The sequence below is a fragment of the Apis mellifera genome, linkage group LG2 (genome assembly GCF_003254395.2).
Source record: "Apis mellifera strain DH4 linkage group LG2, Amel_HAv3.1, whole genome shotgun sequence".
NCBI classification, from domain to species: Eukaryota; Metazoa; Arthropoda; class Insecta; order Hymenoptera; family Apidae; genus Apis; species Apis mellifera.
Window position 1 is genome coordinate 3,338,571 of NC_037639.1, and position 26,660 is coordinate 3,365,230.

The following is a 26,660-nucleotide window of genomic DNA, read 5'->3' on the forward strand; positions in this document are numbered from 1 at the left end:
TATACATTACATGCTAAGATATTAATAAATTACGTGATATTTCTATGGTAATCATTATATTAATTATTTACTTTGATATTTTAATCATTTATATTATTTTCCTTGTAATTATTTTTCCTCGCTTTATGTCATTATTAACTTATTTAGTTATATTAATATTAATATTATATTGTTTTAATATTGAAACAATAATTTTGTGTTAGAATAGAAAACCTACTTGAAGTACGAATATTAATATTTAAATCAATAAAGCAAAATTAATAGATTTCATTTGTGTTCATCATTAAATAATACAATACAAATAATAATGTTTTCATTAATTATTACCGTAAGCTTTTAATACATTCAAATAACGTCCGCAATTACGTTTGCTGTAATTAATTCCTATATTCTTTATCCTTATTATATACACCATTACATAATTTATATTGTTATAAATTTTTAAGAACTCTCTGCTTTACATAAATATTCCTTTTAAAACGAGCGTAAAAAGATATAACTTATTATTAACTAAACATTGATATAAAAATTAATATATTTCAATCAATAATTTTTGTACTAATAAATTCATAATATATATTCATAATTCACGCATTTATTTCTTATTAATTGAGATATTAAGTTTTCAATTCATTTTAATATTATTTACACTTTATCTTACGTATTCGTTTGATACAGATATACTTTTTCAACAGATTTTCAATCCAGTCATTATTTTCTATCGAAAATTTTCTATCTCATCTCAAATTTAGAATTTTCTCGATCGAAAGATCGTTAAAATTTAATAAGAATTAAACAACAACAATAATAGCTACATTTCTCATTCAATGATAACAACATTTAATTTCCATTCATTCGTTTCAAATTTCCCGCCATCTCTCCATCAATTCTCACGCAACTTTCCCATCAATTACATCCTTCCGCTCGAGCGAATCGATCTGGCAATTTTCACCGCCGCGTCGCCGCCAAAGAAAGAACAACAGAACAGGCTGATCAAAATCAATTTTCCAACCCGAGTTGACATTTCGCGCTACGAGATCGACACGTCTCGCCGCGAAAAGGGCAATATGTATTTAATTCAACATCGTTATAGTATCAAAGCTGGGAAAGGAAAATGTATGAATATGTATGTGTATTTAATACATGTCTCCTCATTTTTCCACTTTTTCCTACACTTAGCTCCGAGATACTCGGTCGAGAGTGACGAACGAGGTCGATTCTCTTTTTCTCGCGATAAGCGCCCTCTATTAAAATCTCTCTTTTAAAACGTTCCCTTCATTGGCGCGTAATTGAAATACAGATGATGGACGGCGGTATCGTTCAAATTATTACGTTAGCCGTAAGTTTCAACAATCGCATCCGATCCCCTGGTGTCGTGATTGAGGATGTCAATGGAATTATTTCTATGTCGTTTCGTCTACATCCACTGCTCGAAAAACTCGGTAATATATCGATCAATGTGGAATCGTTGCTCGATCGATAACATCGGGATTATATATTTGTAATTATAATTCGATATTTTGAATAACTCTAATTAATACTAGACAATATTAAATAATAAAGTAATGAGAAAATCAAAGTTTTTAATCGATCGTAGTAATTTATCATAATTTAATGGAATAAACTATGCATTGAAATTTTAAAATATATTTTATGATATATTATAAAGTGAAAGTATTAAACTTATCAATATGAAATTTAACAATATTATTTACGATGAATTTGATCCAAGTGATATTAATTTATAATTTCTTACGAAAATGTAAAACGATAAAAATTATTACATTTCTTTAATATTTTTCATTTTTAATATTATTTAAAAGCATTTTATTTTACAGTTTGAACGTTACTCGAGTGAATTTTTCAAATAAAACTGTTAGATAAATTCCTCACACGACAAGCAAGAACGACCAGTTAACGTGAGAAAGACGCGGTATTAAATTCCAACTTGGCTGAATATTGTAGGTGTGTACGAATTAACGTGAGTGCTGGGTGTGACTGGAACGTTTTAAGGTACGAGGATCGCGTAATGTGAATATTTCAAATTGCACTAATTAGTCTTGGCCGAGGGTGGTCGTTCTTGGGACCTGCGTAAAAGATGGTGGATAGTGAAATAGAGTCGAAATAAACAGTGAAATTGAAAATACATTCGATGTAATTACAAAATATTTTTTCTCTTTTTCATCTCATTGTTTTAAATATTATTATAAATACTTTAAAATATATTTAATTGAAATATCTTTAAAAGATTATATAATAATTTCAAACGAATTTTTCTTCTTTTCGTTTTCGATAATGATTTGTGATCTATAATAAATATTAAAATATATATATGTAGAAATATTAAATACATTTAAATATAGACATTATTATATAGTTATTTATTGATTATGATTACATTTTTCAAATTATATTTTATTGGAATTTATTATAAATACAAATTTCGACGAAAATTTAATAATATTACTATAATGTAATTAATTCAAACTTGAAAATAAAGCTGTTCTAACGATAATAATAAAGCAATGCAATATAAATGAAGCATTTGAAGAAAATACCGTTAACGAAAGAAAAATATGCCGATGGTTTGTAATATTCTGTTCTAGGGATTTCTCTCTGCAAAACAAGCTGCATGATAAACATAATAATTGAGTACATAACGATGCTTTAATAGCACTAGTGGAAAATGATCTTCATCAAATATGAAGAGAGATCGCTATGAAAATGGATATTCAACGATAATATGTTATCTTTCTTCAATTGATTACGTCAAAAACTTGATGAATGGGCTTGTAACTAAAAAAAAATCGATATAAGCTAAGTTATTATTAAATCCATTGTAAATGAAATCCATTCCTTTGAATGAAATAAGATCTATATGAAAATTTTGGAAAAGAGTGATAAAACATTATAAAAAACTCAATTTCTTTTAATTAAACATTATTTAACAATTTATTTTTTATAGAATTGAATCAGTGAAGTTAATTTCTAAACTTTTTCATGTCTTTCAATAAAATTTTTTTCATAAAATAGAAAAGCATACTATTTATAATACTTAAAAGATATGTTTATATATTAAAAAATAATATATATAATATATTAACAATAAAATGAAAATAATTTTATACGAATTATATGTAAAATTTTGAATAGTGATTCTTATTTATCATAAATTAAAAAGAAATATGAATATATTCTATGCTTTTCTTATCATAAGAATAACAATCTGTTTTTTTACTTACTATTTCTCATTTTCAACGATTAATAATTATAAAAATTATTTTCTCAGTTTTTAATATAAATTCTTCGCAATAAATCCGTCATAATTAACCGTATTTACGATCGTTATAAAATTCCTTGTTTGTAAAAAGATTAATTTATACCAAGCTGTTTAATACAGTTACTTATTTATCCCTTGTGTATCACTGGATTTCTTTTAATTAAAGCGGACATTTCATTCTGAATAATCGCGTTAATTCACCCTTTTTCTTCGTTTCATTTTTAAATATGACGATAAACAACGACGAACTCGTAACTTTATCATCACTATATAATTTTTTTTATTTGCATAAATTCCCTTTCAAATTCTTCAAACCACCACCAACGTGTTAATATTACGTGAAAATATAATTCATAGACAATTAAAACGAATAAATTTTTGAAGAATATAACGAATTATATAATTAACAAATACGGTTTCATCAGTACGAAACAATCACGACGGAATATCAATATGGTTATCGCTTTATGTCATCATTTCCACATATCGTGGAAATTCATTTATCGCTGTGACACAAAACATGAATCTTGTGTATCCACGAATCTCGTACGTTTGATTAATGGATTTACGTTGCTTTTCAAATTTCAGATATTTATAGCATCGGCTGTAACAAATCGTAGATGCGTTTGGCGAAGATTGCTTATGGAAATAAATAAAAAAAAAAAACGAAAAATAATAATAATAATAATAAAATATCGATCGACTTTCTTTCGTTTTTTTCGATAGTTAACCTTTTCGCCACGGCTAACGACTAGTTATAACGTATACATACAACCGTGCAGGTCGTTAGCATTACGCCTGTGAACGATAAAACTGGAGCAATACAAGGTGTCTCAGCGCAACAAGGCAGGAAGTGATTTTACGAGGAAAGATAAGATGAAAGAGGGAATAAATTTTGCTCGTTTGAATCTTCATTTTCAAAAGAAGAATTTATGAAAGTTATATATCGAGCTAAATAAATTGTCGAAAGGATAACACGAGAGAAAAATTGTTAGTTTGCAAATTTAATGCGTCATAATCTTCATTCAGATTTTTTCTTCAACAATTTAATTATATTTACATGTAACATTATTTATAATACGTATTTTAAAAAATATAATAATACGTATTATCTAACGTTAAAAATCATTATTATTTTGTATCGAGTACTCTTCACAAACAGGAAATATAATCTCAACAAAAATAAAAAAAGAATCCATCAAAATACACTAATTCAATTTCTCCTTAAAGTAGACAATATTATTCAATTTTCCGCGTATAGAATCAATTTTATTCATCGATTTAATCCAAAAACTTTCATAACGATGGAAAATAACACGGTGAATTCCCTTCAAACTTTCCCCTTTAAATTCACTCTTAATTAGTAACCTCTAGTCAAACCTAGTAACAAATCATCCCCCGATTATCGATCACTTGTTGAACGCGGGTATCAATTTGTGGAGGCGGCAAATTTCTATAAACCGGGTAATAATAATAATTTTCGTCCAACGGCCGCATGTAAATAATAATCGTCCGTCCGTCGATTCGACACATATCTGAAACCAGCTAATGCACGGTGGTGTAGCAGGCGTTCGGGCAAACGGCAAGAAAATCGCATTAGCCAAGTTTCGATAATCGGTTTTATATATCCGCCACCGGTGATTTACGGCATCGTGGCGGAATCAGCTTTCACACTTCTTCGTCTCGGGGCGTTTCCGGCCCGTGAGAACGAAAAGTCGGTCATGAGGTGCACAGGGTGTCTCAGGAAGGGTGGTACAAGACAGAGGATGACCGTACGTGTAAGAATAAGTCGAGAAAAAGGAATGGAATTTTGTCGTTTAAATTATAGCCAGTTTTTTATCACGATACAGTAAAATACCAGTAAATTATCGGTAAGAGATTATAAAATAAAATTTTGTTATTTAAATTCTCGTCTTGGAAATTTAAAATATACAGTCAAGTAATCGGATACTTATACTTTTGAATTTGAAAATTCAATTTCCTTAAAAACCAAATTCTCAAATGCAAAAATTTGATTCTATATTCTATATTTTCATGTGCAGAATAATATATTAATAATATTGTATTTGATTAATTTTTTTTAAGAAATTTTTTTTTAAATGAAACCATAATCGAAAAAGCGTTATTCTTTTTTTGTTCTTCTTTTTTCGCTTATATTAGTCATCTTAACACATTCTGTATAGAAAATCGATCGAGCATCGATCGCGATTGCAAACGATTTAAGCTTGGAGGAACAAGTGCTGTGTTTCGTCGTTCTATATTGATACGACTAGAGCCACGGTGACATCCAGGAAAACATGTGGCGTTATCGTTTCGGGTAGGTTATTACATCCTGACATTGATTCGGTCGATCCATGGATTATACTCGATGCCAAAAATACAGCTGATCTTTGGATAACACAAATTTAAACTAAAACGGTTTCAATTGCAGAGAGATTTTTTTTTTTTTTTTAATTTTGGAATAGCCACGGACTTATTTTGAATTGGTTTATTTAAATTGTTATCGAGGTTAAATGATGAAATAGGATTATTGCAAAAATAGTTGATCTTTTATCATTTAACGATGAAGAAATAATATATATTTCAAAAAAATATTATACAAATTACAATATTCGGTTAATATTAGAAATTTTTATTTAATTTTAAAAAAATTGATTGTTTATTACGTTTAATATTTTTTTTAATAGCTGTGTTTTGATAAATTTTTAAATTTTATTATTTTTATCTTAAATACTGTTTTCTTCTAAAACATTTACAGTTACAATTAAAAATCTTTGCATTATGATTTTATATATTTTTAATATTTTTAATATTACTTATGTGACAACAGATAAAAGAGATATTTTTAGATGACAGAATGTGAAAGATATAGGGAAAAAATCGTTGTAAATTATAGTTCTATTGCAAGAGGTACAAACAAAAGTATACAGTGCAGCTAGGCAAAAATAAATCTGTAGAAAACTTTCCACGATCAGAGAAAGGCCACGTAATACCTACTATAGTTCGAGATCGATTAACAGAAAAGGAAGTAAACAAAACCCCTTTATTTCTTGGAAGCAATTGAAGACTGAATTACCTCTGGAAATACAGATTCGAATTGCGTATTTAGAGAAGCTGATTTGCATAGCCGAATAGTTGGAAACGTATTAATGAGACGAATGCACATAAGAATACCTGTTTTCGAGTAAAACATGCGTAAACAATGCTTTTTTTTCCAATTTTTTTAAAAATTTCATTTGCATGAAAATATATTCAAAGAGAATTAAAAACGAGAGATATTTTTAAAATCAACTGAAATTATATCTTATTATGAAATATGCGAATATACAAAAGTAGTTTATAGAATACTCCATTTTATGATGAATTCTCAATGAAAGATAAATATATTAATATTCAAGGAAAATTTATACTAATGTATTCAAATGTTTGAATAAGAATAATTGTGTATTCTATAATAATAATTGGAAGCATATTTCCAAAAAATTGTAAAATGAATATTTCAAAATGAATAATATTTAAAAGAGTCAATAATTAATTCTATCAGCTCATTAATATCCAAATGTTTCTTTTAAATGAAATTATATAATTTATAATATTTTGATCGATTGTTATTAGAAAAGAGAATTTATGCCAAAAAAATTATTCATTTAAAAGATACTTTCACTTTAATATCAAAAATGTAAATATTACAAATATATTAATTATATTATTATATCATATTAATTAATCGATATAAATATACAATGTAATCATCAGAAATCATGAAAACTGTTGCATTATATAATTAAAAAGTGAATTCAAAAGTTGAAATTAAAAGGAACAAAAGATATTCTATATATTCATTCGCAACAAATTATCTTTTTTCGATATTATTCGCATTATATTTACATCTTTTCATACAATAAGTCATTTTGAATAATTTTAAATCATAAAGTAAAACGAAACATCTTGAATATTTATTTCATCGAATCTTTAATTTATTTATTTTAATTTATTTTTCGTATGCACAACGATAAATCGTGGCTTGACAACAGGTTCTTTAAAATGATATTTATTACCAACTTTTGAACTATGTTGCCTCACTTTGAACAAGAAAAACCGTGTTTTCGAGCAGTGTCAACTTATTTTCCACGGCAAATGTACTTCACCGAATCGATATTCGAAAAATTCAACGTCACTTTCTGGAACGTCCGACGAAAATATAATGAATAATGATCATCGTTGACACATTTACGTGAAAAATAACATTAAAACGTGCAACTAAGTTGAATGTATTTATAAAATATTCGAAACTAGAAATAAATGGATACTCTTTTTCGTTTCCTGTTTGAAAGAGTGCTATTTAATAGCGGATAATGAAAAATCGAAAATTCGCTGAAATTTATCGTCAACTTGTTGAATCAATAATGATACGATAAGTATAATCATTGTATTTAGCAATAATTTATATAATAGAAAATAGATTCCACTTTTAAAGAAAAATCAATAAAATGAATATAAAGTTCGAATAGATACTTATTTCTCTGCAACATAAATAAAGGAAAATATCCCGATAAATATAGGTTGCTATTTTACATTCTTATTTTTTAAATGAAATATTATAAAGTTTTAAATAAAATTAGCAAATAATAGAAAATAAAATGAAATAAAATTACTATATTATTATATCTCTCTTTACATAATTTCAAAATTCATATAAATGCAAAGAGTGATATAAATTGTATTCAGTTTCCTGTAAATATAGTCACATTGGATAAATATTAAAAGAATATAATTTATAACAACAAGCAATATAATCTTAAGGAAAAACATGTTATAAAACAATGATTGGATACGAAATATTCCGCCATAAATTTGACAACAAAATAATAATGAAAAATTTGGACAAGAAAGATCTACAAAAGTTTTATCTCACAAGAAATAGTGACTTGAAAAATTGAATTTCTTCTCAATGAAATTAAGAAAATCATTCGAAAGCTAAAAAATTTCTATATTTTCCTACAAAATCTAATAATCCCATTTGTTATTTTATTTATGAATAATTGAATAATTAAATTTATCATTTTCATTATAGCAATTATGTTAAATACTAAAATAATAATAATGTTTTATTAATAACAGTGTATTATTCAATTTTCCTTTATCGAAAAATTTATGTGACTAAGCACTTATTAAATGTAATATTATGTAAGTATAATTATTATTATTATTAGAATACAAACGTTACTATTATAAGTAGATAAAGATACAATGATAATATAATGACAGGTAATTTTCATGCTGAACTGGTATAATTTATTATTATGCAAATAATAATTTTGAGTAAAGTTATTAATATTTCACTCGTATTAAATTTAATTCTATAAAACCGATGATGGTGAAATTCATTCGGTAATGTATACTTACAATAATAATGCTAATCATCTTATAAAACATATGCCAATTAATCATATTATTGTATTATTAAGCCTATTATAATTTGTCGTGTTGTAATAATTTAGATATAATAATTTCATTATGATAATGAATAATCTTTTTGAAATCTTTGCTCATTTTAGAATTAATTAAACGCTTAAAATTAAAGATTGAACTAACTCTTTAAATTTTCAAATATGTGTTCAATCGATATAATAATATAACATATAATTTTATTGTTATAAAAATCGAAACTTGAATAAAAATAAATTTCACAAATGGCTCAAATCATTTAATTGTAATTTATATTACATAAATGAATTGCAACGAAAATTATTATGTATATAATTATTTTTTCATTTTTTTTTTAAATTTAAAAAACAATTAATTTTTTTTCACTTAATACGATTCTTTTATTTTAGGTTGATATTATTATAATCGATAAAATTGATCAAAAAATTATCTCATTTCTTTTTTTATATTAATAATTCTTTTATTCTAGTTTAATACTATTTTAATATAAGAATAATTTTCTCTTAGACGTAATAATCTTTTTTACTTCAGTTTCACGTTACTTTAGTCGATGCAAGATTTTTCTTTTTTATTTCGTATTAATCCTAGTTCAACGTTCATTTTAATCCCGACGATGACTGGAAGAACCAGTTCTTACGAATTTTTACCTGGAAAATCGTGACTAATAAGATTAACACTTCCTACGAACTTTCCTTACGTTATCTTTGGCAGAGAATCGAAAGAGACCAGATTCTCCTGTCGATAGGTATGATTTACCAGCAACACGGGTATAATCGATTCCTCTGTTCAACCGGTTATATTTAGTTTTAAGCTATGGAAACCCACAGATGCGAGATATTATTGTATCGATGGAAATATTTATGTCAAATTCGGTTTGATTATTGTTCGAAAATCATCATTGTTCGAAACATTTATTGAGAACTATGGTAGTTGTTTTCTGAAATGAAATTCATTCAAAAATACATATAAAATATATAATTGTTAAATAATTTTGGCAAATATAATATTTTAGAAAATAACAAGTTACAGAGATCGTGAAAAATCTATGTATTTTTAAATGAGAATAAATTTCAAAATAAATATATATTTATTGCATTGAATTGTAATTCAATCGAAATAATATTGAATTAATTAAAAATGTTCCTTCATTTCTAAAAATGAATAAAAACAATGATATCTTTAGTTAAAAATATATTGAAAATAATTACTAAAATATAATTATTGAAAATATTTATTCAAAATAATTATATTTTATCAATTTACATTTCAATTATCAACATAATAAAATTACCAAAGGCGTGTATGAAAATATAAGAATATATTTACTTGAAAAATAATAAGAATATAAAGAATTTTTTTAAAAATATATGTTTATTATGTTACAATACAATACAATATAGATTAATTTCAAATTCAATATCAAAAATATATTATAATTAAAATATCTACGTGTGATACATTTATAAAATTAATATTTCAAATAATAATTCAATTAATTAAAACGTATTATGACGTATTATTGCAAAGAAATATATGAACATTGGAAATTTCATTTATCAATTAGATAATCAAATCTTTACAGAGAAAAAAAGTAATATTCGTATTCTATATTACAAAAATTTAATATTTTTAGTTCCTTTATTTTTAAAAGTTTTATTTTCAATAAAACTTTGTGAATATGTACACTATAATGGATTACATATATTCTAAGTTTCAGTAGTGACATGAGATAGAACAAAATTTTAAATTACAAAATGTTTTTAATGCTCTATTATTCTGTTATGAAAAATATCTTTAAATCTGAAATTATTTTTAAAATTGTTAAAACTTTTTGAAATTTAATTTCATTCTCTCAAAGAGAGAATTTCCTGTCGACGCAAACTTTCACGTAAAATCAAAATTTTCGTGTAAGATGAATTTCCTTGGAATATAGAATAGGAATATTTCCGACTGAATATGTAATATATGAATCAAATGTTGAAAATCATTTATACAAATTAGGGAATAAAATTTTCCTAACTCAATAAATTACTTTATATTTTTTTATTATTTTCTCATACGCGAATGAAATATGATACGTGCAAATTTGCATTCGTCATTCGTCCAGCAAAATGATTCACGAATAGAAACGAGAGAAGAGAAAAGTTTTGTGTCAAGAACGCGAAATCCGAACGTATCATCGCTGTGTCGATCGATCCTCCTTTGACTCGTCATGAAAAATGTACATCTTTTAACACAAATGATAAATGACCTTACCCGATTGGCGGCTCCCGTAATTTATTCATGTGTAATCCATTGTTTCCACGGGTGTATTAATATTCATTGCTCTAGGTCGCAAACAAAAAGATGAAAGATTAATCGTGAAATTCTTTTTCCTCGACGACGATTGAACGTAAAACTAGAAATTGATATTGGAACACTTTTGCTAAATTATTCTCAATATTATTATTATTATTATTTTCTTTAATTTCTCTTTCACATTTATTCGTGGAATAATGAGCACCTTTAATCGTAATTGTCTTATTCATTTAGAATTCTCAATTTAGAATTTCAATACGTAGAAAGCATGCAGAGCATAAATTTAATAGCTAATTCAATCCTTTAAAGTCTGAATTACGTTGAAATCTTCTTTTTATCACAATTTGCATACGATAAAACGTTCTTATTACATAGCTAAATATGATGCCAAAAAGAATTCTCTGACTATTCGTGTAATATTGAACACACTAAGAAAGAAACACGAATTTATACTTCAAAAAAGAATAACACATACAAGTATTTATTCTAAGAATATTTAATTCAAGACGGTATTTTAATTTAAGTGATACTAAAAGATACTATCGTTAGATGATGAAGGATTAAAAGAAGAATGAAAATAAATCAATAAATAAAAATACAAATACAGAAAATCAGAATATAATATGAAATAAAAATATCAAAATAGTTTTTATTTAAATAAATTTTACGCGGCATACTCTGGCTTATATCTTATAAAGTTCCTATTTTTCCATGAAAAATTCGCAAATAGTTATTGTGATCGAATGTCAATAACGATACCTCAACGGTGATACGAATATTCATTTGATATCTCGCGCAGTAAAGCGAGTAGAAAGACTTGACGTGATACCTGACGCGTTTAATAAGACCATGCACCTTATTGCTCCCTGATCCACACGTATTTGCGAGGATGACAGCGCTCGGTTTAAACTCTTTAACCGTTTCAACTGCTGACATACAAAGTGTCTCAGTAATCATAACCAAAAAAAAAAAAAAAAAAATAAAAAAATAAAAAAAGAAATAACTTCACGTGAAATAAAATGTGTTTATTTGAGAAGAATTATTCCTTTTTGAATAAATTAGATTTGAAAAGATTTTTTATCGAGTATATGTTAATTTGATTAATTTTTCATTAAATAATCGATAGAAGAATATTTTATGTGTAAAAATAGATATGAATAAGTAGAAGATATTTGAATTTTTGAAACAAAATCGAGTATACCCAATTTTTAGATATTAAATGTATATTTCAAATTTTATTTCTTCAACATGATCCTTAAAATGAAAAAATTGTTTTCCATATTTTTTTTACGTATTTTCAAATGTAAAATAATTTTCAATCGATTTTATTCATCTATCTATAGAGCATATATTTTTCATTTTTAAAATTTTTATTCGAATTAATTAAAAAGTATTTAAGAAATATAAAGTGTCAAGATAACTTTTCTGAGTTAAATTCCTCTCTATATCAATCCTTCTTTTCATTTTACATAAGAAAATAATCAAATTGTATTTCATACATTTTCAAATAATTTCGATTTTCTTAAAAACGAATCTTTTCATCATTTCTTCTCTGAGAATACCGAGATACTTCATGCAATAATAGAGCAAGAAATAAATGGAAGAAATTTGAGCTACGCTTTTTACGAATATCATCTAGCCACGCGCGAAATACTATTGATCCCTTCACAGGTGGCGCAGACTTAAGCTTTTCATTCGATCTATCACCAATCCTGAAAGACGTGCGCCTTTTTAATGCATCATCCCCTATCTTCTCCACCACCACACATGAATCAATATGGAAATTTAAATTGGAATATTTCTGCTCTCTGAACTATATTTTTGCTCTATTTTCTTTGTTTCCACAAGGAAAGTGAAACAGATTGTGCCTGTTCATAGAAAGCATCCACAAGTTTGTTTCACATGCAAAATGGTCACGAGATATTTCGTTTGTACTTCCTTTTGAGTATCTTGTATAACAGATTGTACTGAATGATCGATGCATTCGGTAATTTTATAAATATCGCGCTTCTGACAAGAATTCATTTGAATTCATGGCCATTATTTCGAGATTCAAAGGTAACCGAGACGTTTCTTGCTTTATTAATATTTACATTTTCATATTTCTTTGTTCGAATGTTTTCTTTGAAACGCGAGGTACAGACGAAATTCAAACGCGTCGAGTTGAACGAAGGAATTTTAAATAAATTTTATCAATGAAAGGTTTTGTCAATGAGGAATTTCAATGGATATACATGAACGTGTATTATATTATGTTAAGTCGATAATTTTAAGGTCTGTCAGACTTAAAGAATTGTGTCTTTTGAATACGTATTGTGAATTAAAAATGAGAGATGAATGAATGTTTGTAATTGTGACATAAAGATAATTAAACTTATTAACAGAAAAATAGATAAGAACTTGAAAATAATATTATTAGTAAAAATTCTTCAAATTATATACAGGATACTATCATACAATTTTTCAAATCTACTACTATGATCAGTTTAATAAATTATCTTTCATTTATATCCAATAATAATTAATCAAATTTAATAATATATTTATATAATATATGAATATATTATTTTATATTTTAAATTAATACATATTCTAAAAAATTAAATAATTTCTCGTAGATATATTTAGACATTATATCTCATATTATAAGATATATTAAATATAATAAACCTCGGTCGATCATTTTATAACACAAAGGCTAGAGTGAACAAACGCGTTGCAATTTCCAGTTCGTATTACGACACTCTACTTCGTCGACCATAATCATATCGGACAAGAGAACCAGTTTGCCAGGCATTTTTAATAAGCCGCTGTCACGCGTAATGAAGTCTCCGCGACTGGTACATATTTTATGAAATTTATTCGTTCGCCACAATTCGAGTCAAAAATGCTTCAAATTCGAGATATGAAATTTCTTTTCTATCGAGCAATAACATCAGTTTCGATTGTTAAATGTGAGTAATCGTGACTCGAATGTTGTTTCGAAACAGATTTTTTTTAATCTGAATCTTATTGACGTCATCAGCAAAACATAAATTGATAAAAAATGATTCAAGAATGAAAGAAGAAGGACAAATCGCTGTGGTGAAAGTTCAATTGAATTTTATTAGATTGGTGAATATGAATTGTCTTTAAAGTTAAACGATTAATATCATTCATTAAATTTTATTATCTTGTTATCAATTTTTATCAATCAGACGTCCAAAATAATCGATCTGCTTTTTAAATTTTTTAACAATAAGAAGAAAACGTTGCTTATTTTGATTTAGGAACTTGATTTACTTGTAACTTGATATCAATAATTTTTTTTGTAAGCTAGAAAAACAATTTTATAATAATAAATACTAGAATCTCTGCGAATTTTATGAATAATTAAAATATGTAATAATTTTTTATGTTGTATAATAAATTTAAATTTAGAAAAAATGGTTCAGAAGTTGCTAAATATAAATTTATTATGTAGAAAGAAAAAAGGAACATTTATTATTCTTCATTAATGAATTATTTTAAAAAAAAGTCTATAAGAAATATATGCAAAAATTGTTCAAATAATCGAGCAAATAATGCCAATTATTCATTTACTAAAGATATATAATGACATAACTCAAAATCTAGTTTTTTCTTACTAGAAAATAAAAAAAAATATAGAAAAAAAATCATCTTTGCTCGTATTTTATATTAATAAATTTCTCTAATTGAGTTTAAAAATAGAAAACTTCCAATATGAATTTTTAATGCGACGTTCTATATTTTTACACCGATTGAAAACATTTCAAGCTTAAAACCACATATTTCTGTCATTATTACAACAATTAAGCTACCGTGTAATTTCAATTATTTTAATTCCACTTCGAGAAATAGACCATGCACTATACCCTGATACAAAGATACATTCGCGTGGTTGCATCTCGTTTCCTGAAACTATCGCGGATCTCGTGCGAATTGACAGGCAACCCTTTGCAATAATTAGACACCTGCGAGGCCGCGTCTGTAATTCGAATCACCATCTACGTCTTTGAGGAAGACACTCGGCCCAAGGCGTAGAGCTAGTAAATTTCCAACCGTGCGACGGTGTCCCTGTGTGTCTCGTCCAATCGAAGCCGAGATAAGATAAAGCAAGGGTCGAGGCGACTTGCACGCCCTGTATCTCCGTGAAAATTAGCCGATTTCTCCGTTAACAGAGTGTCTCACCCATCCCCCCCTCCCCCTTCCTTTTCGATTCGAAAAGTTCGACCTTAACCTTCGCCCTCCCCGTAACCCCAATCTGGCTTCCCCCCTCAAGATTAACGACGCGTTCCTTTGAATACAGGCCGCGATAAGTCTGATAACACGGGCAAAAAAGTTATTTAACTTTTGCCGGACGAGGGAGGGAGGGTGGCTTTCACGGACTATCGGCCGTCGACACGATGACAAACGAGATGGATACTCGTCTCGATAAGTAGCCTGGAAACTAGCCTAGATTAGATTAAAAATGAGAGGGTTTCACGATTATTTTTTTGGAGGATCATCTTCGTTGTCTCTTCGAGGATGCGCTAAACTAAGAGCGTTGAGATATCGATGAAGAGGGTGGCATTGACAGTTATAATCGGTGTATGGTTTCTTAGTTAAAAATGTGAATATTTGTAATATTTTTAATTGAAATATAAAGGAATAAGTTTTTTATTTCTTATATCGAAAATATATCTAAATCATTAATTTAATGTTTTTAATTACATTGATTAACTAAATAATATATGAATAAATTAATCATCCAAAACAATACGAACAGAAATAAGAAAAAAATATATTAAATTCATTATTCCAAAAAAAAACAAAAAAAAATTAGAATTTAAATAAGACATTGTCACTTTTTTTTTATTTTATGCTTTAGATCTTTTAAATTTTGCATAAGCATCTGCAATCTATCTATTACTACAATAACTCTGTTCTTAATCTCAGAGATTAAAAAAAAAAGCGCTCAAATCTCCAAATAAACATTTCAATTTCACCATCATCGTTACAAAAACCTTCCAATATCCCGCCATCTTTTCATCTTATCTCCCCATCATCGAGATAAGAGATGGTGCTCGCAGTGGGGCGCATCCTTCGATAACAGACGAAGCCGCGATCCTTATAAACGGTAGCCGAACGTGCATCCACTGATACAGGGATCTTTGAGGCGCGTGGGGAATAAAATTGGCCGGAACATCCTCCCTGAGATAGAAACACATAGACGTAGAGGGGGAGAGAGGGAGAGAGAGAGAGTGCAACGAGAATGTTAGCTGTGGATCTCCCTCACGGAATCCAAGGAAGAAACTGGAAATCCACTGTTGGGTGGGGTGGAAAGGAGGCGAGATAAATCTGTTTCCAGGCGAAGATCATCGAAATTCCGGGGACGTAGGAGGGTGGTGCACGTAAGGGGTGGCGAAACCGAAAGCAGATGGGGATTGATTGGCCCGTGTCTCTCCGCCGCCTCGTAAAGGCAGCTCTCGGTCGAATCCAGTGCACACAAAGGGTCTTATGCACGCGTGCACGCAATCACGCACACGTCGAACATCGCGCGACTTCCACCCAGGGCGCCACGGTTGCCCTGTAGGGGTAGCTCTGGTAAACACGCGCGTATCGCGTCATTGCGCCCCGCGTGTACGCCTGGGTCACGCGCATCCTAATATACATAATTCACGCACCGTGTAACGAGTACACACTGTACACCACCGGTTCGAATATTTACTCTGCGTGGAATAATTTCGTGAAGCTATTGTTATACTTTGTTGGAAATTTTTGACGAATTTCATCTTCCCCTTCGTTCAATATCTCGAAAGGTATTGTATTACGATGAAATTTACATTTTTACACGTTGTCGATCATAATTTTATTTTGCAAGTCTCGCAACACAAATTCACACTATTTCAAAACGAGTATGATATTTAATAAATTTCAAGTATAGATAATGATACTTGAAGAATAATACATTTAAGTATTCTAATTTCTCTTCGAAAATCGCCAAGAAATTATTCACGACTTCAAAAATATCACTCATTCCACCCCTTTATTTATAACTCCCTGTTTCCTCTATTTCACTTATCTATCCTAAAAATTAACAATCCTTCTTAATCACGCACGAGCCACACAACATCTTCTAGACACGCACAAAAGTACGCTTGCTCGTTCGACTCACGCACACGCGAGCCTCTCGTATGCGGTCAAACGAAGGCGCATAGATCATAGGGGCGCGCACACACACACATACACACACATTCAACCATACGTGCCCGCGATAAACACGCGTTAAGAACACGAGCGCACGGGTTTATGAACAGAGGGCACAAGTGCGAGGAGAACGAGGTGTGTGGAGCAACGGCTATTGTTACGGGTATTATTTGCAGCTAATCGGAATGGCAAAGCGGTAGATGAGAGGAGGGGGGCAAGTCTTGCCGGTGGTGAATGCGTACGGCGAAGTGAATGAGCGAGGACCGAGCATTGGGGGGGAGGGGAGGGGGGAGGGGAGGGGGGAGGGGGAAGAGGAAGTTCGTGGCATGCCAGGTCAACCTGATTGCGGGCCGGCTCGCCACCACGCCCTGACCCACGAGATTTTCAAGATATCCGACACACGAGAGGGTCGACAGGCGCAGGGGTCAACCAACTCGAACCCCTCGCCTTCGTCATCGCGACGTCGACGTCGTGTGTCGTCCCCTTTCGCCTCGATGCGAAACTTTCCTACCAGGCCTGACGTGTACTTTAAATAACCGGAGGTGTAGCGTAAGAGTAGAAGGAGAAGATCGGGAATAGAAACTCACCCGTGTCGAGAGTAGTCGCGAATCGGAGGAACGGTTCGCCGATGACTCGAGCTGGTGATTCATCTGAAACAAAACCACGGTTGCTTGTTAGATTGATATTCAGCCTGGGGGATTTCGGGGAATTGGGGAGGATAAAGTGGTGCCAGTCAAGAGATGGAGTTATGACAGCAATGTATGATTATTCTAAGTTAATTAAGTAAATTTTAATCTTTTTTTTTTCTTTTTTCTTTTTTTTTCGTGATTGAAAAACTTGGATTGGTTAATGTTTGTGTTAGGATTAATTATGAAATGTTGTCGAATAATTCTTTTGGATTAGTAAATTGAGATGAATTTTTTATTCATCTAAAATGAAATTATACTTCTATTATAATTTTTAAATATAACTCTTATCTATATATTATCTAATATAATTATCTATACGTATTTTCTAATTTAAATTACATTTCTTATCATATTGATAAGAGATATAACTCGTGTATCAAAGCAATTTCCTGTTTGTCGAAATATTTAAGTAATCGATGCATTAAAAACTATTTTATGATAATGTAAATGAAACTTTGATAAAATTAATAATCTCGATGAATATTCAAAAATCGAAATTACGAAATAAAACTAAAAAAATAAATATCAAATAATCAAGAAATTGTTTCATCTAATACAAATTAAATCATAATACAGTTAAATATGTATTCAACATAACTTTAACGTCACAAATAAATACGTGCTAAAAAAATTCTAATCGTATCAAAATGGCTAGCTCTTTGTTTTAAAAGATCAAAAGCAACATGGCATTCGCAGCAAACATTATTTCGTTTGTGCACAAATTGCCAATTTAGTTTTCGAATAATATATACAACACGGTTATTGCAATTATTATTGTTTTCGGGGGAATAATAGTTACAAAATCGTCGTAACCATTCACGTGCAACATTTATTGATGTGCAACGATTGAACCTGTGCAATTAATTAGTCTGCTATATTAAATTCACGTTTCAGTTAATGAAAAATCTGTCAATCGCTCCCCCATATACCTACATTATAAATAGACGTCGCATTACACCGCAATAATACCTTCAATATATATTTTCACCGTCAAATTGATATCACGGATAGGGCATATTACATTCGAATTCTAATCATAATACAAGTGTTTCGAAATAATTTTTGATTATTATTAATGTACGAAAACGAGGAAAATATTTAAGTCGTATAGATACACGTATTAACGATGAAGAAATGAATTCATAGTCTTTCATGAGATTCAATGCACGTTAGCTTCTTGACATAGATTACTAAACTCGTTAGATAGATGGGGATTATATTATGATATCATCTTCATTTACGCCAATATTATTATTCGTAAAGAAAAGTGAATTAAAATAAAAAAAAAAATACTATGTTTTTCATAAATGAATTATGATATATTTTATTCTAATTAATTGTTTTGTTACTAGAAAGAATATCATTAAATTAATTAAATGCAATTAAATCAACATCATTAACAATTATTCATAAAATTAATAAAATATCTAACGATTATGTCATATTATATTTACGATAAATGTAATTTTATTGTAAATATCGTATCAAAAGATATTATATTCGATGATATTTATATTAATATAAAATTTGACATATACATATATAAAATTTTTGATATCATCTTTTATTCATCGATAAAATTAATATTATTCAAAGAGTTATAATTGTTTTTTACTATTAGAGTAAATGTTTCTCTATTTAAAAGAAAATTTTGTAAAATCCTTTTTTTTTTTTACAATAAGAATTCGCAATAATAATAATAATTGATCGAGTTTAAAATGTTAATTGAATTCAAATTAAATTACATTTATCGATAAAAAATGAATCAAAACTCTGTTTCGATACACAAAACATTACAGTTTTCGTAAAATATCCTAAATAATATTAATTTCATTGCAGAATTTATTACCGTAAGACGTTCTTACGTATTCATTTCCTTTCAAAGCTGAATTCATTCCAGAAACAACCAGCAAACCAAATAACCATTGCACAAAGGTATACAGAAATATTCATTTATTAACGCGTCTTTTACTTTACCTCGGTACCAAGTGACGACGAGGATCAGCGAGACGCGAGAAACGATCCAGAAAAAGCTACGCCAGTAAAAACTCTGTGTAAAAACAAATTTGCACAACGTGGATCAAGAAGTTTATCGAGGGCCACAGAGGCTGTCCAGAAGAAATTGTTAACGATTTAATATTGCCGCAGCAAGAAAGTTTAGCAAACGCGACTACTACTTTCCCCTCAGAGTTGAATGCGAAATCATCACGATGCATAAAACATTGTCGGCCGACAATTATTCTTATTACACGCTATCTCTCCAGCGGTATCGTCGTTTTCTTGCTCGTCCAGTTCCCTGCTGGCATCGTCGAATTTCCGCGCAAAAGAATTCCGCGGATCTCCCTCTAATCGCCGGAAGTCATCCCCTCGGTCGCGGAATTTAGAATAATTTGTTCGAAACTACGAAGGGAGGAGGAGGAAAGAAAGGAAGAAAAAAAGGAAGAATACGGAGAGGAAGAGATTGAAAAAGCATCCACTACGTTGAAAAACTTGAATTCGTAGCTTCGTTTATTTATTGTTTCGAACTGGAGATGGGGGTGGAAAGGTGAAAAGTTGCTCGAACTCGTTGAAACATCTGTAACGAACGAAGATCGCGTTTCAATGGCCGGTTTCAAGAGAAATTTCTTTTTTTTAACCTTGTGGAAAAAGGAAGAATTAAGTGGGTAGAGGTGGATAGAAGTGATCGATAAGACTTTTTTTCTTTTTCTTTTTTTTTCCCCCTCTTGAGAACGAAGAAAATCTATCGTACATTGGAATGAATAAGAATAAAAAAAAGTCGCTCGATTCACGATATATCGAACGAAGTTTGTTACATTAATTACAAATGATCAAGTTATTCATCGTTGAAAATAAAAAAAGATTAGGGGGATAGGATATATTCTAAGATGATTACGTTAATTAAGAAAGTTTTGACGTGTGAAAAGATCTTAAACTTTTTGTATTTTTTGATGAAAAATCTCCCTTAACTTCTTCTATTAAAAAATATGCCCTTGAAAAATATATATTTTAACATTATATTGGATTATATTATATTCTTTTGCTTATATTATACTTGTAACACCGTTTCCTATTTTCTTAAGTATTTCCATACCGATAATTAATACACTGTAGATTCCATGCAAACGTATTCAATATCAATTTCAAATTAAATTCTATTTCTACCGCTGTGATTGATGTTTACATTGACGCAAGTAGACATTGTCGAGCAATTCGAATAATAGAATGTTCAATTAGTAGTTTGTATATTAGAATATTGGAATAATAGAATGAAAGTAAGAAGAAAGTACGACATTTTTACCTCGGCTATTAATAAAAACAAATAATCCTAATTAACAGCACAATGAAACGTGTATTTTCCACTATCGAATCATTTTTACGCGATATCTATCCATCGTATTGAAATACATACAACCATCGTATCTATACGAAATCTATCTTCAAAATGCATATATCATCCCAAGAATACGAATATATATATATATAATATTGCATCCACAATTGCACCAGCAGAATCGCAAATCCCAGTCCGCGAGTCATCGTTCATTGTGCATCGAGATTCCGCGCTGGAATTCGGTCGCGAAGAAAGCTTGCAGCGGGGAAAGTGGTTGGAGAGGGGGATGGAGAGTCGATCTAATCCGACGGAAGTCGTTCCCCGTTCGAGTGTTCGAAATAGTTGGGGAAGAAAGCTGCAAAACTGACACCGCCGCAGGTATGTAGAAACCGACAACCGACGAAGGTGTCTAACACAGTGAGAGGCCACAGGTCTCGCCGTAAGCTTGTACACAGCCGTTTAATTTCAATAGCTCCGTCACGGACGTCAAGAATGTTTCCGCAATTCTGTTCGAAGCATTCGAAGTGTATATATATGTGTGAAGGACCTGTTTCCTAGGATCTAAGGATTTTTGTTGCGGGCATCGACGTGTCGGTGATTGGCACCCGATCGATTCCGATTTCCAGCCGAATTTAGCCGAAACCTCCCTGACTATTAGTATCTATTCGTTGACGGAAGAACGATCGAAGAGGAGGATGGAGATGGGTCGTCGATGCTTAGTCCGTTTCCGAAAAAACGTTCGCGGAACTTGTTTTGAAATTACGATTCGATTCTTCTGTTTCCATAGAACGTCGTGTATGGTGATTCATTGGGATAATATTCGGAATATCCGGATGCTGGATTAATAATCGAGGTCGAATGTTTCATAGGAGGATAAAGATAAAAGGGTTATAGGCTTTGATATGTGAAGATTTTTAAAAGTTGATGATATTAGATTATTAGATATTTATGCGGAATTTTTTGTATTATTGAATTTTAATAGAATTTTGATATTTTGATCCGATAAGAATATTTAATCGTTCGAAAGGTTTACAGAACTGAAAACTCTATGAATTTATTATTTCATTATTCGTGCAATATTATATTTTATAAATGAAAAAAATATGAGAAAATTATTATTCTTTTATATAATGTGGAGCATAAAAAAAAATGTGCATATGTGTATTATCTTGTATATTATAGTTATTTAATATAATCAGTTTTCATTTTATCGGTGTTGCATTTAATTTTAATTAATTAAAAACGTAACATCAATTAGTCTTTATTTTAATTAAATTTATCATTAAAAATGTCAAACACGTTAAAATATGATATGTCTCAGACATATTTTTTTATTTTCTCAATTAATAAAAACACACATGCACAAGCTTTCAAATAAAATTAACATCGACTTTAATTGAAATAGAAATGCAATTATATGCACTTATTTATTTTCATTATTCCAATAATAATTACTCACATGTGTGTGATAGTTGTAATGGCAAATAATTATCTCCATTTTATTCATCACCAGTTTAAAATCATTCATAAAATAATATAAATATTTATCTCTTTAACACAAGTAATAATTCATCTTCGAAAATGACATATAAATTGCTGTTCGCGCATTGAAACATCTACGGGGAATATATTAATCGCTCGTTTAAATTATACAATAAAACATCCGGAATCAACGGTTCCAAGAAAACACAATCGATAACAACCGCTTTCCATATATAATTGACAAAATAAAATTCCACGGACCGTAAATTTCACTCAAATTATAGGAAACTGACACGAATTATAATTAAAAGTCTGTGATCATCGTGAACGTGATATCTGTATCTCGTTATTCGAAACGTTACAAATAATCTATTATAAATTTGCAACGTAATAATAAACAGATAAATTATTCATCGATTCATTAAAAACGTATAAATCATCGATTCGTGAAAAATCTGTGATAAATGATAACAACGAATGTTCAATAATATTTACATACGTAGTATTACACACGAAGAGTGTGAGAAGATAATCAAAGAACGGGAATGAAAACATTCAAGTTCACGAGATTCCGTAAGTCGTATGTTTTCTCGTTGTAATTCGAGCAAGAGGGTGGAATGTAATGAGAATCTCTTTCTCTCCTGCGTGTCGTTACACGTAAGGTTTCCAGGGTAATCTGCCATCGTAGGATTACACGGTAATAACGAGTGTCTTCTGTTTTCAAACATGTGACAATTGTTTCTTAAACGATTATGCTCGTAAAATTTAAGTAATATAATCAATGTTAATGAACTTTAATCGAATATGAATAAAATAGAATTAATGTAATTTAAGTATCATGATTATTGAATTAATATTCTCTTTTCTTATTTCTAAAAAAAAATTTAGATTATTTTTTATTCCTTTTCTAATGTTTCTTTCAAATATTTCCTCAATCTCGATGATTTATTTCGATCGTTTGTATTTTTTGCGATAATACTGATAATTTCCAAATAAATGAATCAAACAATTCAACTCAATTGTATTGCATAATATTTTATCATTTGTTCGTATCATCGCTTTTCATAAAATAAAATTTATCGAAACATAAATATTATTGATAATGAATACATCAATGGAAAATATTTCAGAAATTAATCTTTACTTATTTTCATTTAAATCATTTGGGAACATTTTTCAAATTTATATTAACAAATAATTTCATTATTAATTTATCATTCAAAGTTGTCATTTATCATTTCAAAGTGTACATAATAACAAATTAAAACTTTGTTTTAATATTTTATAATTTGTGAAAGCTTTCTCTGTAGAAAAATATGTTACCATCAAAGTGCAATAATTAAATCGATACTGTATAAAACGCTATATTTCGTAATTAACTCTTAATCAGCGAGAAACACTTTCACGTATGTGTATAAAGTTTCTTTTTAATTCAAAAAATATAATGACACTCATACACATACGAATACGTGTGGTATTAAACTTTTGATAATCCGAAGAAAATGTTTCGAACAAAATTCTAATTTTATCTTTTTAATATGCTATGAATTTCAATATAAAAATTCTTTAGAAAAATATTCTTTTCAGTCACATTAAATTTTTTATACAACACTATACAATCGTATATACGTATATAAAATTATCGTTGTAATTAATATCCAGACGAATTTAATAACTTTTTAAAGATCTTTATGACTTTAAGATCATGAATTTAAAAACGTACAATCAATAAAGAAAAATGTACAAAAAGTAATCTATAATGCTCTAAATTATTTGTAATCAATAATTATTTTTAGCAAATACATAGATTTCGACCAAAAAAATTTATACTTAAAATTCACATCTTTTCTCGAGCAACATATGACTTAATATATTTATATAAAAGATATAATTATATCAAAATAAATACTCAAATATAAAAAAAATTAAAGTAATTAATCAGAATAACAGAATATCCAATTCAAGAATCCATTTCTTCTTGAATATAAACTGCACACGATTACACTGGTATCTCATTGTCAATAATATTTTTAGACACAATTAAACGCAATCACAAATTACAAATTCAGATTTAAATTCAATTACCATGCTTTCATTTTACCATTAGGGAAGGGATTGAGACGCGTAATTCGAAAAAGCATCGCCGCAGTTCTACTCGTCGAATAGCACCAGTTAACGGGACAATCCTCACAGTTTCGTGAAATAGTCTGGTGAAGAAGCACAATTACTCCCTTGAAGAAATCCTCGCGACGTAACAATGCCTCTTGCCGTGGAAATCCATTGATAATAGTTCAGAACAAGTTGCGACCCGCCGATATAACATTTAGTCAGCGTCTACCTTCGAACTCGGGTTTAACTGAACTTAACCCAGTTTACCGCTGTAAATTTCATGGCTTCCACTTTGCTCCCCTCTCTCACTCTCTCTCTCTCTCTCTCTCTCTCTCTCGCTCTCTGCAACGAAATAGCTCGTAAACAAGCAAGATCGAAAGAACGCAACGGTTGCCCTCGAACGAGAAATTCCGCGAGTCGTAGACGAGTTGTAACACGAGTCTGAAACTTAAAGGATAACGCCGCCCACCCCCTCGCGATCCACCACCACCCTCCACTGTTGTGTAATTCGATACGTCTGAACGAGGACCTATAGAGTCGACGGACAATTACTTTGTTTCCAACCGTGTGTCTATGCCGAGCAAACTAAGGTAATCGTAATAAGATTAAATTCAATGGAACTTCCTATTCTCCCCAAGGTTGGATTCGACCCAACCCAGCCCGCTTTGAAACTACCACGATGAAACTACCTACGGTGTGAGTTACTCGCAGCGTTACGAGGGTGGGTTGGTGGTGATCCCGTTTCGATCATTCCAACTTGGAAGAATTTACAAGTGGCGAGGAATACGATAATGCTCGGTTAACTATCGTTATACAGGAGTTGAAACGTGTCAGTTCTATCTGGGATAGATAAACGGTTCGAGAATTTATTTCTTCTTCTTTTTTCGATAAGAATTTTTTTTAAAAAAGTATAAAATAAAATTGAACATGAACTCTTTTTTTAATTTATTATTGGTAAATTATTGCACAAAAATATATATTATTTTCGAGAAGGAAAAAGTATTTTAAATAGGGATTAGTCGACAATGATCAATTGTAATATCATAAGAATAATCAATTATAATTTTCGAATAAATCAATAGGAACAAAATTGTTCACATGAATGAAATGTAAAAATGTAATAAAAATTTATTGTAAATTAAAAATCAAGTATCTAAATAATTTTAATAAAACGTATCAATTTATTATTATTATTAATTTGAAACAAAGAAGATATTATTCTATAAAAAATGAACAAACTTCGACGAAAATATCAGATTTTATTGTCATTTTTAGAGATTCAATTGTCAATTTTTGGTTCACGACCTTTGATATTTAATTTTTTGTATAGATAATTTTAAAATCCATAATAATTCTGAAGTCACTTGTCAAAAATAGAAATTTGCCCGGCTACGTTATAAATCATAAAGACCAAATATAAGAACTAACATAAGAAACTTAATACTCACTTTCTTTTCGAGTATATTTTCTTTTGTAATTAGTCTTGAGATTATATAGCATAAACGATGATGAAAGAGAACTGTACCGATAAAGAATCGTAAAATCGTATCTGAAATGGTAACGATATTTTTTTTAATTTTTTAACAAAACCTTAAACTCTCTTTTAAAATATATGGTTCAGGAATCGTGTGTGGTTGAAAAACATTACTTCCCATTTATGGTTTCTGGGTAAATGGGTTTATGGATTTATGCTGGGTCATAAACTTTTTGTTAATGCTTCGTTACCTGTTCAGTTATTAACTCTCATCTTCCATTTCGCAACTAAAATATTATTAAAACTGGGGCAATTGCTAATAATCAGATATTTTATTAACTTATTTTCTGTATTTTATTA

At 29.4% G+C, this 26,660-nt stretch overlaps 1 protein-coding gene across 1 annotated transcript in view; it reads right to left on the bottom strand.

Annotated features, from left to right (window-relative positions):
* LOC102655706 overlaps positions 1-26,660 on the bottom strand; it is a 427,418-nt gene that overhangs the window by 303,453 nt on the left and 97,305 nt on the right. Inside the window, exon 2 of the mRNA XM_006558762.3 lies at positions 17,803-17,865. Within this exon, the coding sequence (XP_006558825.2) occupies positions 17,803-17,865 (63 nt within the window). The remainder of the gene's footprint in view (positions 1-17,802; positions 17,866-26,660) is intronic.